The 18,926-nt window shown below is 45.6% G+C and overlaps 1 protein-coding gene and 1 non-coding gene across 2 annotated transcripts; both read left to right on the top strand.

Moving 5' to 3' along the window:
* The first annotated feature begins 441 nt into the window (after positions 1-441).
* kif28 (kinesin family member 28) lies at positions 442-18,903 on the top strand. Its single transcript, XM_048228542.1, has 23 exons — positions 442-497; positions 3,155-3,346; positions 3,935-4,138; positions 4,248-4,283; positions 5,004-5,231; positions 6,112-6,266; positions 7,037-7,148; positions 7,376-7,443; positions 7,538-7,680; positions 8,276-8,397; positions 8,650-8,740; positions 9,974-10,046; positions 10,589-10,712; positions 11,708-11,870; positions 12,165-12,289; positions 13,239-13,346; positions 14,153-14,475; positions 14,914-15,048; positions 15,729-15,895; positions 16,577-16,671; positions 16,954-17,089; positions 17,428-17,582; positions 18,430-18,903. The coding sequence occupies exons 1-23, from the start codon at positions 456-458 to the stop codon at positions 18,586-18,588; spliced, it is 3,156 nt and encodes a 1,051-aa protein (XP_048084499.1). The 5' UTR covers positions 442-455; the 3' UTR covers positions 18,589-18,903.
* Positions 17,654-17,727, top strand: trnai-aau. The gene has a single exon. It is a non-coding gene; the product is annotated as a tRNA-Ile (tRNA).
* Positions 18,904-18,926: the final 23 nt, after the last annotated feature.

Genomic DNA, 18,926 nt, shown 5'->3' with positions numbered 1-18,926 from the left:
CAGTGTACAGACCATAACAAACATTGACACCATACTGATACTGATACTGAAGTCATAATAAAGCCAAGATCTCAGAGGTAAACTCATCTCATGGCCCCAAAAAATATCCACCAGCCTAGCCACCCAACTTATAGGATAGTGGTCATAGCCGTGCATACATAGACACTAGGTGGTGCTAAAGCACTAGGAAGTTGCCCTTTATCAACGAAAATGCCCTTTTGAAACTTTTTTTTTTTTTTTTTTTAATTATTAATATTATTAAGATTTTACTGAGGTCGGTTTTGAAATGATCTTTTGAAAACCTGAGCCATTAAAAACGACTGAAACAATACCTCCTTGCGCACACCCGACCAGCCTAGCTCTCTTCCTTTGTCATGTGAACTCGCGCGGTCGTGCGCAGGGCACGCCAGATGCGCAGCACCATACAGTTCAGTAACTGTCTTCAGATAGCAGGCATGGTCGCTGACAGGCTGCTTCTCCCGTGCCCCATCAGCCAGGTAACATACAGATCAAGCAAAATCTTACAGTTTGCCCTCTAAGCCCACATGCAATAATTTTGTTGTGCAGTAAAATGTCTCATTCAGTCCCAAACAAGCATTTTTGCCGACTGGTCACCTGATAAACTAGTTAGATGAAGCTAGATAAAGTTTTACGCTGTAGCCCAAATCAATGACAGATAACGTGACGACCACATACAAATAATTTCGGTAGATTTTGCAAATTTATGTGTTAAGAAGAACGTTTTCTGTTGTATATGTTTTGTTAGGCAACATGTATTAACACATTCATTTGTGACAGAAGAAACGGGAAGTCCCCCATTACCTGTGAAAAATGCCCATCTGCATTCATGTAATGACAACAGTCAGTAGCCCACTATAACTCCCTCTCGTACTGTTTGGTCTCTTTATTGTCTTACAGATCAAGTAAAATCGTACAGTTTGCCCTCTAAGCCCAACGTGTAATCATTTTGTTGTGCAGTAAAATGTCTCATACAGCATCAAACAACTAAGCATTTTTAGCCGACTGGTCACCTGATAAAGTTTTACGCTGTAGCCCAAGTCAATGACAGATAACGTGAGGACGACCACATAGGCTACAAATAATTTCGGTAGAGTTTGCAATTGCAAATCTATGTGTTAAGACGAACGTTTTCTGTTGTATAGGTTTTGTTAGGCAACATAAATGAACACATTTTGGTCTCTTTATTGTCTTAATTGTATATTGATTTACTAATTACAACACAAGTCAAATTTCATTCAACATGTGCGTGTAATTTTTTTTTTTATATAATTAAGTGTTCCACGTGCGCTAAAAAGTGCCCCCCCCCCTCCTGAGCACCTGCCCCCCAAAATGTCTGTGCACGCCACTGATAGTGGGGCCATCCTTAAAAATATTTTCGTTTGCCGTAACCCGACCGACCCTGTCAATTTAGAACCGACCCAAATATTTTTTGTTTTTCCCCCTTTTAGTCCGACCGACTTGCCGGTTGTAAACTTGCGTTAATACCGACCGATTGTTTTTTTTACTCTAAACAACCAATACCAATACAAATGCAATAAAATAATATTTATTTTAGTAGGCCCAAGTATTGTGAATATAAATTGCCTACATGCAAACGTGGCTCACTTTGCGTGGCTCACTTGGCGTCATCTCTACACCATTGGTTTTACGCATGTCACACTATGGCCTACGCTTGTTTCATTCACACAAACTGATAACGCTTTTTACTTGGCACGAAGTTCTGGAGGAACTGTGGCCAGATCTTTCTCATCCCTTCTCCCCTAGTCTAGCGGTGACCGTGTCGGAGTATTGAAATTGGTTGTGGTCTATTCAGCATTTCTCGAAATATGGGTCCGCAACATGGAGACTGCTGGAGCGGAGTCGTGGAGTGAAATTAGGCCCGATGCTTCATCTGATAATTTGCTGCGCAGTTGATCAAGAAACCGCGGATCGACGAAAAAAAGAAAACAAACGTTTCTGCTATCGATGTCATTAAACATGGAGCCCTACAATTAAGTGGTGGTATGAGCATTCATTCAATGCGCGTCTGCGCGAGAGAAACTGAAACTAATCGATAACGTTGGTATCAAAGCTCCGCTTCAACCTGTTGGAAGGCTATTTATTTATTTAATGAAACTTAATAGAACGACGTTGTTTTTTGGAACTTCCTTAGAAACAGAGCAGAGACTGTATAATATACTGTATAGCATTGAGTATTGTATAGTCAAATTTCAATATAACGTGGCCAAGAGCTATTGTAGCCTTCTTTCTGGGTACATGTAGATGAGCCCTATGACCCAAAAGTCTGCCATGACCGGGCCTCAGGTCAAAGAAGTTTGAGAAAGGCTGGTCTATATAACCTGCATCAGAATGATGTTTGCAATGGTGCGCCTGAAGGCACGGGTTTAAGACCCAGTCAGTTACGTCACGATATGCACATTTGTGTAAATTCATTCCTACGTAATCACCATGACCAAAATTGAACTTTTTGTTTTACTTTGAATCTTGGAAAAAAAAAATATTGACCTACCTACCGACCCATTTTTATTTTTTTTGGCTGTTACTGCAAACAAAAATATTTTTAAGGATGGCCTGGTGGATAGTGACTTTGCATCAGGACCGTGAGTCCAATGAGCTTTGCCAACTATGGACCATTTCCATGCCATGAAAGATATAAATTTAAATGAAAACACACAGATAACAAAAATAGACACGAGGGCTTGAACGGTCAATAATTGGGCAGTCTGTTCTCCCCCGGCTGTGTTTGAAGCTGTTGTATAATTAATGTCCTGAGTGATGCAGTGAAAGTGATCCATGGCTCGGCTGTGGCTACCTGGCTCTGATTACCAGCTCCGTCTCCAGTCCTCGTATGTCAGGGCCAGAGGGCATCGCCATGCCCCCCCCGCCTGCCCGCTGACAAACACGGCACAAGCACAGAAGGGAGAGGAGATGGCCGGCAAAGACTGCATAAAAGTGGCAGTACGGGTCAGGCCTTTCAACAAGGTCCGTGCGGTCAAGCCATGTCAAGCCTGTTTATCTACTAAGCCTGGGTGTAGTAGCGTCTTTCTGTTGATGTGCTGTTTTGGTTATCAATGCTGATGGAAGCAGATGAACGTTTAGATGGGGTGTTGAGAGATGTGCTGTTTATTTCTAGAGGGAGAGAGAGGCAGGAAGCCGCTGCGTGGTGTCCATGGCGGCAAACACCATCACGATCCAGGACCCCCGCAACCCACACGTGCGACGAACCTTCACCTTCGACTACGCGTACTGGTCTCACAGCGGCTTCGTCAGGAACAGGGACGGCCTGTTTGCTGCCGAGGAGCCAGGTGGACGCTATGCAGATCAGGTAATGAAGCGGCAGGGGCTTCTCCAGGCACAAGCAGCCTGGGCGGCACCCTGTACCCACTCTAAAATATACTTTGGGGCAATTCAATTTATATGTAGAGTAATTTTCTGTGTAATTTTCTGAAAAAAAATCAAAACGATATATTAACTGCCCCTGTTTATTAACCTCATAGCTGAAGACTTTTTTTAAAATCAATGTATAAACCTTGGCTAATAGTTGGGAAATTATGGTATTTTCAGTGATTACAAAGCATACATGAATAATGCACACATTAATTAGTACCTGACAACAGCCTGTATCAGGAGACTTTATTTCTATTAATTGTGTGTGTGTGTGTGTGTGTGTGTGTGTGTGTTAGTGTGGGAAGCACTAATGTAGCATTCAGTCAATCATTCGGACACAGGAGAGTGCATGCTACAGTTAACACAAGGACTGCGTATGGGAACACTAGTCAAGTAGGCCTTGATGAAAAAAGAATATTGCTATATGGCCGCCGAGTGGAAGGACTTGCCTAAAAGGACTTTGCTATAGCACACTGTGGATCACAGATAACACACTGAAATCATGGTTTATTATCATTGCACACAGGGGAGTGTATTCAATGACCTTGGACAGGGCATCCTGGAGAATGCTTTGCAGGGCTACAATGCCACCCTGTTGGCGTACGGCCAGACGGGCTCGGGGAAGAGCTACTCCATGGTTGGCTACGGCCCCAATAAGGGCTTGGTGCCCACCTTGTGCGAGAGACTCTTCCAGGCTGTGAGGGCCAACCAGGACAGCTGCCAGTGCCAGGTATCCAACTTTTCCAGGAAAGTCAAACGGTCATGGAAATGCTTTTATTTTATCTTTCTTTTTTTACTGTTTAATTATGATTCTGTTTCTCTTTTCCTCCAATGTCTAGGTGTTTTTTAGCATGCTGGAGATTTATAATGAGCAGGTAATCGGCCATCATTAATATCTCTTCATTCTAAAACCAAATCCAACAGCTCTTGATAGTCAAAAACCACCACTCTATGGCACATGTATATCTACAGTGAGTTGGCTGGGCCATTGGTGACCAACCTGGGTGAGAGATCTAGATCAGAGGTTATCAACCTTTATCGGGCTAAAGTACACCAAAGGTCAAACCAAAACGCCAAGTCACACTGACTTATGTTTTCTGATAACATTATGTCACACACATTATTATGGGCTATAACAGGGGTGTGTATACCCATATTTTGTTTATGCAGAGAGTCTGTATAGAGACCACAGCGATAGACATATGCTGACATGATTTTTGACTGAGCTTTTCGATTAAGAAGCATGCATTTAATGAGTATAATGCATTTAAAAATAGCCTATTTCATGGGCCTGTATAAAAACGCATTGGGTTCCTCAACATTCCACGGAACACCTCACTTTGCCTCAAGCCTCGGCCAGTGTTGGGTATATTACAGTATTTTAAAAACTAAAATGCTAAAATAGTGTTATAGATATATTACAGTATTTTAAAAACTAAAATAGATTGAATTTCATTGAAATTCAGTTGCAAAAGCTTGGAACCATGTCCTAGCTCTCCCGTCAGCATCATGAACTCATACAGCATCTGTGCATTGCTGTGTGTGTGTGTGTGTGTGTGTGTGTATGTAACTGATGGAGACTGCCCTGACCACAGGTGATTGACCTGCTGTCCCGAGGCGGCCGCTCTCTTGGCGGACTGCGCGTGCGTGAGGACCAGCTGCGGGGGTTCTACGTGGAAGGCCTGCGCCGGGTTCCGTGCGACAGCGCCACGCGGGTGGAACAGCTGATGGAGCAGGGGACGCGCACCCGCACCACCGCCGCCACCCACATGAACGCCAACAGCAGCCGCTCGCACATGCTCATCATCGCACAGCTCAAACAGGTCACGCATGCTCATCATCGCACAGCTCAAACAGGTCACGCATGCTCATCATCGCACAGCTCAAACAGGTCACGCATGCTCATCATCGCACAGCTCAAACAGGTCACGCATGCTCATCATCGCACAGGTCACACAGGTCACACATGCTCATCATCGCACAGGTCACACAGGTCACACATGCTCATCATCGCACAGCTCAAACAGGTCACACAGCCAGAGGCCAGGCTTTCATCTGGGGCTGGGGCTGAGGCTGGCTTTTACACTGCAAAGGGTATTCCTATCTTACACTTGAGTTTTTCGCCATGCCCTTCTCTTTTATTACACGATGCGCCCATGGGTGTGGCAATTAAAGACCTAAGGTGTGGTCTGCATTACAAAAGGCATTACACCACTGACCAAGAAAAATCTGGTCTATAGTGAAAGGCGCATATGAAGCTCAGCTGAAGACACTGAATACCGAAGCGCTGTTTGAAGTTGCGCTGCTTGCTGTTAAAGGGAATGACAGATGTCATTCTCATTGGTTTAAAGGATGTAACGCCCAAAACACATCCATGACTGATCATTCTGATGACTGATTCTGCCAGGCGCCTGATGTTTGATAACAAAACCACTGCCAATATGGACTGGACAAACCCCTAAATTTATTTAAGCTATTCGCCAGTGACCATTTAGATCGCTAAGATAGGGCCCTCTATCTCTTTCTGTCTGTCTCTTTCTGTTTCATATAGACCACCAAAATAACACTTACCTCAAACACTCACATGCAGACATAAGGACATGTAAATATCTCTAATACTTGCAAGTGGTGTGTTTATGTGGAGTACAGTTGTCTGCTGAATAGACACGTTACTCTTGTGTGTTTCACTGTATTCACTCACAGATCTTCTCCAAGGAGAACATCACCAAGCAGTCCAACATTAACCTGGTGGACCTGGCAGGCAGCGAGCGGCAGCGGAGTTCAGGCCTGGAGGCCGACCGGCTGAAGGAGGGCACGGCCATCAATGTCAGCCTCACCACACTGGGCAACGTCATCAGGTCTCGGACAGTCCCAAGGGACACTTCACCATCTTCATCACCATTTTGCACTTTAAAAAACGCTGCAAGCAAAGACAGACACTGTATTTCATTGTGTCTAGACTTAAAATGAATCTAGAAAGTTAAACTCAATATTTTATTCAGTGTGAAATACCTGTACATCATTGTGCCATTGAAATGTTGATGAGAAATGTCATGTTGTTTGCTCTGATTGATGTGTTTGAACTGTTTTGCGTGTGTTTGGGTATATTTAGGTGTGTTTGGCTGTGATTGGTGTGTTTGGACGGTGTTCCGTGTGTTTGGCTGTGTTTGGCTGTGATTGGCTGTTTGGAGTGTTTGGCTGTGTTTGGTGTGTCTGGCTGTATTTTTCTGTGTTTGGTGTGTTTGGCTGTGTTTGGTGTTTTCGCATGTGTTTGGCTGTGTTTGGTATGTTTGGCTGTGTTTGGGTGTGTTCGGCTGTGTTTGGCTCTGATTGGCTGTTTGGTGTGTCTGGCTGTGTTTTTCTGTGTTTGGTGTGTTTGGCTGTGTTTTTCTGTGTTTGGTGTTTTCGTATGTGTTTGGCTGTGTTTGGCTATGCTTGGTGTGTTTGGGTGTGTTTGGTGTGTTTGGTATATTTGGCTGTGTTTGACTGTGTTGGTTGTGCTTGGTGTGCTTGGGTGTGTTTGGTATGTTTGGCTGTGTTTGACTGTGTTCGGCTGTGTTTGGTGTGATTAGGTGTGTTTGGTATGTTTGGCTGTGTTTGACTGTGTTGGCTGTGCTTGGTGTGCTAGCTCTCTGGCAGATGCTGCGTTGGGGAAGAAGGCGGTGCACATCCCCTACAGAGACTCTGTGCTCACCAAACTCCTGCAGTCTGCACTGGGGGGCAACAGCCGCACCGTCATGGTAAAACCTTACTCAGTTCAGCTCTGTTTGTGGTTGACACACGGTGTGTGTGTGTGTGTGTGTGTGTGTGTGTGTGTGTGTGTGTGTGTGTGTGTGTAGTTGAGAATAACCAGATGTGGGTGCTTTTTCCACAGAATTGTGTCCCCGACACACACTGCTTCACACTCCTATGTCGATATCTCTATATGCATCATGATCTCTCTTCAATCCTCTCTTGTTTCCTTCAGATCGCAACTCTGAGTCCCTCAGACATTTGCTATGAGGAGTCCTTGTCTACACTTCGTTATGCAGAAAGGTGATTCACCCCTTGATGTCCCCTCTGTCCACTGGCTGAATGTGAAGAGAGAGAGGCACTCTAATGTGCGGTCATGGCTTCTCTGTATGTGCAGGGCGAAACGGATTCAGAATAAAGCTGTGGTCAACGAGAGCCCCACTGAGCGCCTGGTCAAGGAGCTGAAGGCGGAGAATGCCAAACTGGTGCTTCGCCTCAGCCGGCTGGGGCAGGAGGGACGCAAGACAGAGGAGGAGACCAGTATGACACGCACCCTATACACACTCATACACACACACACACACATGCACCCTATACACACTCAAACACACACACGTATGCACACACACGCACCCTATACACACTCATACACACACACACACACACACACACACACACATACACACACACACACACACACATATACACACTCATACACACACACACACACACACACACACACACACACACACAATACACACACATTACACATAACACACACACATACATACATGACGCGCACATACACACACACACATCATCGACACACACACATTGTCATCACACACACACACACACACACACATGCATACACACACATGCACACACACACACGCACGCAGGCATACACTCACACTATACACACTGACAGACACAGTGTGTGTGTGTGTGTGTGTGTGTGTGTGTGTGTGTGTGTGTGTGTGTGTGTGCATGTGTGTGTGCATGTGTGTGTGTGTATGTGTGTGTGAGTGCATATGTGTGTGTGTGTGTGTGTGTGCATGTGTGTGTGTGCATGTGCGTGTGTGTGTGTGTGTGTGCATGTGTGTGTGTGTGTGTGTGTGTGTGTGTGTTTTAGAGGAGTTGCGTAGGCTGCTGACCCATAATGAGATGCAGATCAAAGCCATTCAGACCCTGTGGGAGCAGCACCTCCAGGAGGCACTCAAGGACTGGGAGATGCAGTACGCCACCATCACACAGGTGTGTGTGTGTGTGTGTGTGAGAGAGAGAGAGTCTGTGTGTGAGAGAGTCTTAAGTTCCACATTTACAATTCAACATTCAACATTTAAGATTCAGGATTTATTGTTACAGTCAAATATGTATAATATAACCAACTGGTAGCATATATAACAGTGTGCGGGTATCTCTTTATTTTTTATAAAATATATGCTCATAAATCCCAAAATAACAGCACACCATATTCCTCAAATCATTTCTCTCTGGTTTCCATAGGAACGGCGGATGATGCAGATGCATCCCTACATGCTGAACATCAACGAGGACCCACAGCTCTCTGGCGTGGTGAAGCTCTTCATCCAGGAGGGTAAGTCCAAGCGGTCATAGACCGAAAAAAATCATAAAATGACCATAATGCCATCAGAAATGAAGGAAACATGTTATTTTCAAATACTGACAACAATGGGACAGCCTGGATAAACACAATTTAAACATTCATCTGCGGCCCACAAATACTGTTTATGTTTTGAGTTTGCGCCACCTTCTGCCAGTTTACCAATCACACAGCAATTAAGGCCAACGCCCACTGGTGGTGACCACATTTGCATATATGGATTAGACGCTCAAGAGATAGAACATTTTTTCAAACTTTGGTGTCGACACGCGTCAGACTCCGTCAGAGGGCTTTGCTCCATTAAAAGTAATGGAGTTCTAAACTTTGGCGTCACTAGACTCCGCCAGTGGGCATTGGCCTTTACTGTTTGTAGCATTGGTAAACCGTGAAACGTTGTAACCTTACATTGATTGAATGTAGGCTTCTACTGAAAAATTAAATGAATTCATTCGTACCATGGTTGGTAGGTTGTTTATTGGTATAGTTTATTGAGAATGCTGGTGGTGTACGTGCTGCAACAGCCTATTGAGAATATGGACGTAATGAATGGGAACAAATACACTTTATGTTCAATATATTTCAACAAATACTAGTCTTTATCTTCCATCACACTTCAACGCACTTTTTATTATATACTGGCGCCGACAAGCTTATCGCAATGTAATGTTACCCGCAATTCATTTTACATAGCCAACTTGTGTTCTGCAGACGTTAAATAGCAATCGTTAGTTACCTGTAGGTAGCCATGGTGCCAGAACTGACCACATATAGATAAATATACAAAGTGTTCTGTCACTGTACTAATAAAACATGACGAAATACTTTTATGACCAAGTTCAGCTCAGCTCGGTTCACGGGGGTTGAATCCTCAACCTAGTAGGCAACCCTTTCTGGAAGGGAGCGGGGGCAATGCTGTCAGATGTTTTGATGATTTTGGACTTTAATACCCATTTTGAACGTAAACGCCAGTGGTCGTTCTTACATGTAGCACCTTTAATTGTCTATAGCTGAGACAGTGTGGATTAAAAGGTCATGAGTTTGCCTTCAGAGAAGGCTTGCATTTCTCACCGCACCTGAGGACACTATGTTCTTGTGTGCGCAATTTGACCTCTAGATTTTAACCCTAATTGTGATTTATTCTAATAAACCTTTTATGTGACGTTGATGTTTTAAATGTTTCATGTTGTGTTTTCTGTCTTTATGAAGGTGATTGGGATGTGGGCCTGTCAGATCTAGCACACATAGGCACATCTAGAGCCATCCCTATTAAAGGCTTAGGGTGAGTGTGTACAACATTACGGCTTGTCAAGTCAAGTTTATTTATATAGCACATTTCAAACCCAGGGGTCATTTAATGTGCTTTACATAAACCAAAGCATCTTTGCAAAAGTCTTTGCATAATCACGGGTGTTTTCTGTGGGCTGTACTGGCACACAAGTTTCTAAGAAAATGGTGGACATGTATGAGCAGTTTCTTGGTGTTTTAAGCCCCCAACGTTGTCTTCAAGGCAGCACTGCCTGGAAGGCGCTAGGGTTAGTCATGGGTTAAGGTTAGGATTAGGGTTGGGGTTAGGATTAGGATTAGGTGCCTTAAAGTCAACGGTGGCAGCGCTGCCTGGGGGCTTAAAACACCATTAAGCGTATGAGCACCTTTTGCATGATTATTATCCAGAATAACCTCGGAGAGAAATGGTTTGTTGTTTTTATACTCACTTGTATGTCTGTTCTGTGTGTTGCTCTACCTCTCTCTTTGTTCCATTTCTTCTCTCTCTCATACCTTCCCTTTGTCTCTCTGTCCCTCTCTGTCTGTCTGTCCCTCCAGTATTCAAGAGAGACATGCTGTCTTCACCAATGAGGACCGCAGGGTCTCCGTAACCCCTGTGGCAGGGGCAAAGGTCATGGTGAACGGCCTGCCCATTACGTACCGCACTGAGCTGCAGCACCTGGTGTGTGTGTGTGTGAGAGAGAGTGTGTATCAATTTAATTTAGTTTTAGGTCAGGTCAATTCAATTAATAGAGAACACCAGGATGGTTGGGCTCTATTTTTAGATTTTGGGACTACATTTTCACTACGGATGAAAAACGGCTATGGAATTGGCTATGAAATGGAAATTGTACAGGGCATGTACAAAACATCAAGTGAACCACTGCTTTTTCACCACTGACGAGGCTAAAGATGTCAGTATGAGTGTCGAACTACATGCATCAGATCCCTACAGAGATATACCTCTACGTTTATAAATGTAAATACATTATGTTTTATGTAAATAAAATGAATGTTTGTACAGCCAGTGTCTTCCTAGTCTATGACCCATGATCTCATTCAGTCCCTGATAGTCAATTATCACATATGGACTATATTCTGATTACACAATACAGCCACTACATTGATAAGTAGATACTGAATCATGTGGATTAATACACTATATAATGTAAGGTTGTTATAATGTTGTTATGTGATAGCCTGACGAGCCAGACCCACGTCAAAATGTAGGGTCTGGGGACTCATCATTCGCAGTGCTCAGTCCAAGGGATAAACAGTTGTCTTTTAAATTCCCTCTGCACGCAATAGGATAGCGCTACAACTCATGATTCCAATGCGTTTTCCCACCTTAACTCGTGTCACGCTGTTCGCCAACAGCAACATCCATCTTCTTTGTTTTCAAGAAGCAGGGAATTCACGCCGAACCATCGCAACCATCGCTATCATTATGTTAAGCCCGCCTACCGACTCTATGCACGATGTGATTGGCCTGATCGAAGTTTAATTTTTCCAGCTTGCAAGCCAACGGAGAGTTGCTATACTACCGTGGCAGCAAATTTGTTGCCGCTAGGGTGCATCTAGATTTCTAGGCTAGTTATGTGATGCAATGCTGTTATAATGTTATTAGCTGGTAGTTAGTGTTGACTGTTGTTGTTGACTGTTGTTGTTGTTGTCCAGGACCGGCTGATCCTGGGCTCCAGCAGCACGTACCTGTTCATTGGCTTCCCCTGTGAGCGGGGTGCAGACGATTGGAGTCGCTATGACTACGACTACTTTCAGTCAGAGCTGGCAGCCGCTGAGGGCATCCACATTCCCACACTGTGCGAGGACCAGAGCCAGGGTGTGTGTGTGCTATTTGCTCTCGCGATGTTTGTGTGTGTGTGTGTGTGTGTGTGTGTGTGTGTGTGTGGTATTTGCTTGTGATGTGTGTGCACGTATGTTTGTGGTATTTGTGGTGTGTGTGTGTGTGTGTGTGTGTGTGTGTGTGTGTGTGTGTGTGTGTGTGTGTGTGTGTGTGTGTGTGGATTTGTATGTGTTTGTGGTATTTGCTTGTGATGTGTGTGTGTGTGTGTGTGTGTGTGTGTGTGTGTGTGTGTCCATCTGACACTGCGGTTAATCAGTAATCCTGCCTCAGCATCAGGAGAGCCCAGTGTGGAGTCCAGCCAGACGGACCCCAGCCTGCTGGCTGTGTTTTATGACTACATCAAACTCATCCCCATGGTGACCGAGGCCAACCAGATGAGCCAGGAGCTCAGTAAAGTGAGTGCGGGAGGGAGGGAGGGAGAAGAACATGTCATGACTGTCTACGGACTGCTTATTAGTCTCCTGCTTTTGTAGGAGAATCTCATCGAAGATCCTTGATTACTAGCTCCGCTTTAACCCTCTCGGATCTCATCTGTGTGTTTGGACTTCTTATAACAGCTTGTCCTTACTGCATGTGACTGTCGTGTTTTGGGTTGTGTGCTGCACAGGGCTTCGTACAGGCTCGGCATCCGCAGGCTCTGTTGTCAGGGCCACACAGAGCAGCGGAGATACAGTGCATACAGTACATGCGCTTCACTTTTCCCACCCACACTTTGTTATGTTTCAGATCTTCAAATGGATTACATTTTTTTTCTCTCATCAATCTACACTCAATACTCCAACAATCAACAAAAAAAATAAAAGACTGAACTATTCCATTTACATAAGTATTCAGACCCTTTGTTAAGATGCTTGTAATTGAGCTCTGGTGCATCCTACTTCTATCAATGGTCCTTCTACAACTTGATTAGAGTCCACCTGAAACATAACAAAATGTGGAAAAAGTGAAGCGCTGTGAATACTTTCAGTTATTCCGTAATCATTATAGCTATCGCTCCTCATTCTCTCTGAATTGCCCTTTATTTTAAGTTGGAACTGAGGCCCCCACACACTATTGATCTGCTATTAAGCATCAGCAGGTACGTGGCCAGATAGGAACGCTCTGGCTGAGCCTTCACAGATGAGAGCTCTGTGTTCACTGAAGACTGAACAAAGAGTGTGTGATCTTTCACACTGTTCATTTGCTAAAGCAGAGACTCAGTACTTCTGCTCTTCTGATTGAATTCTTGATCTTATATCAGATCTTATGAGCTATATGGGGATTTTATATGCAATGTGTTTGTATGCATTAATTACAGACATGGATGCGTATCGATGGAAACAGTCTTTTCATTTCTGTCATCAGGGGGTGGAATTCAAGCTGGAGATTAAAAATCTGGCCATGTCTGACTGTCGGGGGCGTGACCTTGAGAAGGACATTGCTGTACGGGTCACATCCCTGGAAAACAAGCAGGTGAGGTGGATATCTGTCCCGCTAGTGACCATAAATCCTTCAGATAACAGCAGGATGTATTTTTGGACAGGCACCTCTGCCAAAATCACCAACAGCTGTAGTTGTGTGTGTGTGTGTGTGTGTGTGTGTGTGTGTGTGTGTGTGTGTGTGTGTGTGTGTGTCTGCGTCTGTGTGTTTGTAGCAATCAGCCCACATATTACATATTCTAGGAGTTGTGTCATATTTCAAAACCAAACCTGAAAAACAGCACATGTTTATGGGAAGAGTGGGCTGATTAAAATGAAATTACAGGACATGTCTTTGAAACCATTCTGGGGGATAACAGAGTAATGTAGTTATGCTTTAATGCAATCACACGTTTGGCCCTCAGTGAACCAGCTGACTCTCTTTGGTTAGCGTTACCCGCAGCCCGTTTCCCTCCGAGGACACAGCGTCTGTCATCAACCCCCCTTTACCATATTCAGCTGATCTGGAGCGCTACCCAGCAGCAGAATGAAATTACAAGCACTGAATCGTTCAAACCCTTTGGGGGGATCTATTGCAGCACCTGGCTAGTGTGTTGCTCACGACATCAGATTATTATGGTCAGAACGATCAAGTCAGTGTTGAAGTTCACAGTAGATGGTGACACAGTAGATGGCGTTTAAACGTTTCTGGCATGTTTACTGAAACACCCTCAAATCAGTGACCTCATGCTCATATGTTGATGCAGAGGCAACAGCTCTGAAGAATATTGTCACTTCCCAAAGATTGATGGTCTTCTCTGTGCATTGTGTATCACCGGTCTCTATCTCCACATGTTGTAGGTGTGGATGTGGTCGAAGGCCAAGTTCATCAACCGTAAGTTCCTGATGGAGGAGGTGTACCACCAGCAGAAGCAGCAGCAGCAGCAGGCGGAGAGCGCGTTGGGGGAGGGGCAGGGGTCGGGGTCCAAGCGCTTGGTGCTAGCCCGGGACCGCGACCCTTTCTGGGACCCTCTGGAGCCGCTGCACCTGGGCAGTGCTCACCTGTGGCTGCAGTCGCTGGCCTTCCGCATCCCCCTGGAGGAGCAGGTGGAGGTGCTGGGGCCGGAGGGGACCGAGGAGGCCATCCTGCAGGCGCAGCTGCTGCCCTGCAGCCCCATGGGATTGTGGGTAACACTTAAGGGTACTTTGGTGTAGATCGGGCAGCATGGCATTGTGGGTAACACTCTAGTTTAGCACCATCTCCTTTGTAGGCTGAGAGTAGAACGGCTATTGTGACTGCTACTGTTACTGTGAGGCCATTTGGGTGAGTGGATCTCCTAAATCACTTGAAGACATGCCTGTAAACATTGCCATGATTGTGGCTGTAAATCTGTTTGTGCACTCCTGCATGTGGTGCAGTCTGCCTTGATATGCTGTACTGGGTCACTGTAGAGTCTCTGTAAGTGACTGTAATGTAATTAAATCAATGTTAATACAAACCTTCTGATCAAGGAAAATCCTGACCATTTGCTTTGCCTCACTCTCTCTGTGTGTGTGTGTGTGTGTGTGTGTGTGTGTGTGTGTGTGTGTGTGTGTGTGTGTGTGTGTGTGTGTTTGTTTAGACCTCTAGGAGAGGAGGACATCCTGATTGACCCCACAGAGCTTCTTGGCAAGCGGCTGGACTTTCAGCTCTTCCTGGAGCAGTGCTGTGGCCTACGGTGGCTCAAAGAGGCCAAGAACAGAGGAGTGCAGATTGGGTAAGCATGATTCTCTGTTGCCAAACAGGTTTGGAAATCATGTTACCAGGAATAATATGAATCAGGCTAACATATCTGCCCAAGCCTTGCTGTATTGGGATGCTGTTATTCTGATGTTACTGTGAAAGTTTTCAGGCTTTGTAAATTCCCACTGAAGGTTATTAGGAGGGGTGTTTTCAGAGCAAGAAAAAACATTTGGAATGCTGGAGTAATTTCCCAACACTCGCCTGATTCATGAAAACTCTTTTGAAACTCTTGGGCGTGCCTCTCAAATGCTAAAATAGACTGAACTCAGAGACCTGGCCTGGGACTATAACTGATCCTATCTCCTTTTGTGTCTTTGTGTCCGTTTTTTCCTCTGCTTGAGAAACTAATTAGTTCTCTTGTCACATTGGGTCTTTCCAAAAACACCCTGCCTTCTAAGATAGCATTTGGTGGCAGCGAGACATCCAAGACATTTTCCCTTCTCCCTCCCTCCCTCCCTCCCTCCCTCTCTCTCTCTCTCCAGCTTTCTGCCTGAGAAATTGAATTAATTAGTCCTCAGTCATACTGTCTCCCTCACATACTTTTAAGTTGAGACGTTCTAGAATAGAATGCCACATGGCGTCTACTGACACAAGCACAGTTTACTGATAGCAAACGGCAGTTGAGTGTAATTGATGTGGTGCTCTGGTGTGCAGCCTCCGGGTGTATGACTGTCCTCAGAGCTTCTACACTCCAGCCGTGTGGCACAACGCCAACCCACTCCTGGAGCACCGAGTTCACTTCAGCGCCATGCGCACCTCTCAGGACCTGCTGAACTACCTGCAGAGCAGCGCACTGGTGCTAGAGCTGTGGGGACTGCAGGGTGAGGCAACGCACGCACGCACACATCTTGTAGGACTGGTCCAGCATATGCGCACACACACACACACACACACACACACACACACACACACACACACACACACACACACACACACACACACACACTCACACACACAGACACACACATATGCACATACACAGACACACACATGCATATGCGCGCGCACACACACACATACACACACACACACACACACACCTCGTAGGACGTGTCCAGCAAGCCCATCAGCAGTGTGGGCATACTGGGACAGAGAATTATGTGATCATGAGGAATGTGCTGACATGGTGCCACAGATGAAAACAACGTGGACTCAACGTGTGTGTGCTCCCTGTGTGTGCTCCCTAATGATAAGTAAGAGGGTGCGTACCTCTGTGGTACGACTCAGTAAGAGGGTTGGTAAATAATTGTGTGTTTTTGACCGTAGTGTTCCATTTTGTAAAAGATATGAGGTGTTCTGCTACATGCATTAATTCTTTGTAGTGTTTTGACAAAATTGTCCCTGTTTCCAAACTCGTGTGCTGAAATGCTGTAAGAACGTGTGTGTGTGTGTGTGTGTGTGTGTGTGCTGGCATGCATGAGCGTGTGTGTGTGTGTGTGTGTGTGTGTGTGTGCGCGTGCATGAGTGCGTGTGTGTGTTTGTGTGTGTGTGTCCGTCCTTAGAGGGCTGTGCTGATATGGTGTCCTCCCTGGAGGGACTGAGGCTGACCCCAGAGGGCAGCTTTATCATCGACAAGGCCAGCGCACCAGACCCATCTGTGAGTGCACACACACACATATACTGTACACTCGCGCACACACACACACACAAACTTGCTACACTTGCCAGCACTCCACGCTTCTGTTAGTTCCCATGCACTCTTTCCCACCTCTCTCACTGACATGTTTTGTCTCTGTCCCTTTGTGCATGTTTACGTTTCTGTCCCTAAGTGAGTATGTGTGTGTGTGTTCCCATTTGTATGTACAGTATGTATGTATAAGTGTGTATGTCTATTGGTGTGTGTGTGTGTGTGTGTGTGTGTGTGTTTGTGTGTGTGTAGATGCTGGAGTGTCCAGCCTCAGTGTCGGACCTCAGGTCATCTCTGAGGGCTCTTCACCAGGACATGGAACAGCTGAGGAGCGCCAACGCGGCGCTGAGGAAGGAGAACAGCTCACTGAGAGAACAGCTCAACAGAGGTATTACACACACACACGCACACGGACGGACACACACACACACACACACACACACACACACACACACACACAGACACACACACACACAGACACACACACACACACACACACACACACACACACACACACACACACACACACACACACACACAGACACACACACACACACACACACACCAGGATACATTTCCTGCACTTTCATACTTTTGTATACATTTCCTTTTCACAGTTGGGAGATGTTACAATCACAGATTCACAAAAAATCTGAATTTCACAGATACATCTCTTGACTCTGTCCACGCGTGTGTGTGTGTGCGTGCGCGTGTGTGTGTGTGTAGGCCCAGGACCAGAGGGCGGCCGTGGGAGAGTGGAACGGCACGGCAGCCTGCGGCCCAGCTGTGATGCGGAGCTGGCCCGCGCACTCAAGGTGTTCTACCACAGCATGACGTCCCTCAGGGCCCAGCTGCAGAGGCTGCGTCGGCACCGGCCCAGCGTGAGTCTTGCACACACACGCGCGTGCACGCATGCACGCACACACACAGACACAGAGACAGGGCAGATTGTGGCCGGTTAGCTCAGTTGGTTAGAGCGTGGTGCTAATAACGCCAAGGCCGCGGGTTCGATCCCCGTACGGGCCAATTTGTTTGATGCTCAAAGAAACTCCCTCAGAGCCTCCTTGTGTCTGTTCTGCGGCCACAGCTGCCTCACTGCGCAAGAAAAGCAGGTTTTGCTGTGGGCCGTGGTATTGTAGTGGTTAAGGAGCTGGGCAGGCATAGCCTGAAAGTTGTCGGTTCAATTCCCGGTTTCCACCGTTGTGCCCTTGAGCAAGGCACTTAACCCTGAGTTGCTACGGCGACAACGTGATCCCTTGTAATATAGCTGACATACAGTATGTAAGTCACTTTGAGACACACACACAGTTTGGGAGGGTTGTTTTTATCTGAGCGAAGTTTCTAGGGTTTTTTGCTGTGAAATCGCAATTATACAGCTCACAACTAGTTGTGCTCGACATATTGGAGAGAGTGATACAAAATGATGAGGTATGAATACATTCCTACTTCGTGTATGGATTTATCTAATAGCTTATCATACTGTGTATGTGGACTGATGACATGGCTCTATGTTTGACTTTCTGAACTCCTTGTCTTCTTTAGACTATTGACAGATGATTAACATAGAAAAAGAGATTCTGTGTGAGTGTGTGTGTGTGTAAGAGAGATAGATCATTGTGGATGATTGTCACTGAATGATTGACAAGCATGACAGTTCTTAGTTAGGCATTATGGCTATCAGATTAGCATTCCATCCAGAATGTGTCTTCATCCCTGGTGTGTGTTTAGGAGGAGGCAGACCTGTTGGGCCTGAGGCTGTTCGTGGACGAGCAGTCTCGCCTGCTAAGGGACTTTGGGGAGCAGTTGGAGCTGAGCGTCACGGCGCTCAAACAGGACGTGGCCACCATAGTCCGCCGCAAGAGAGAACGTTCCGGCATCTGGTCCTGAGGCGCAACCCGCCATCTTACATTCTTCAGCGCTTTGCAAGATGTTCTTGTGACTACAGCATACCATACCCTATGAACTACTGAACTCTAGACACTGAACCATGCCTTGTTGCCTAAGGAATAGAAAACTAATGAAGAAAAAAATAAAATCAACGAGTTTATAAAGCATGTCGTCGTATGTCAAGATGTGGTATTTATTTGGAATCGACTCCAAGTCAACCTTATGAAGCACAGAACCTCCATTACCAAATCAGTGTGAAAAAACAGTGGTGTTAACATTCTCTATCCAATGTGTTTAGGACTTGCGTAGGGACTACAGCTAGCTATGTCATCTCCACA

This window comes from Alosa alosa, chromosome 19 (genome assembly GCF_017589495.1).
Source record: "Alosa alosa isolate M-15738 ecotype Scorff River chromosome 19, AALO_Geno_1.1, whole genome shotgun sequence".
NCBI classification, from domain to species: Eukaryota; Metazoa; Chordata; class Actinopteri; order Clupeiformes; family Clupeidae; genus Alosa; species Alosa alosa.
Note: the sequence above shows the minus strand (reverse complement) of the source record. Positions and strands in the feature narration are given on the sequence as shown.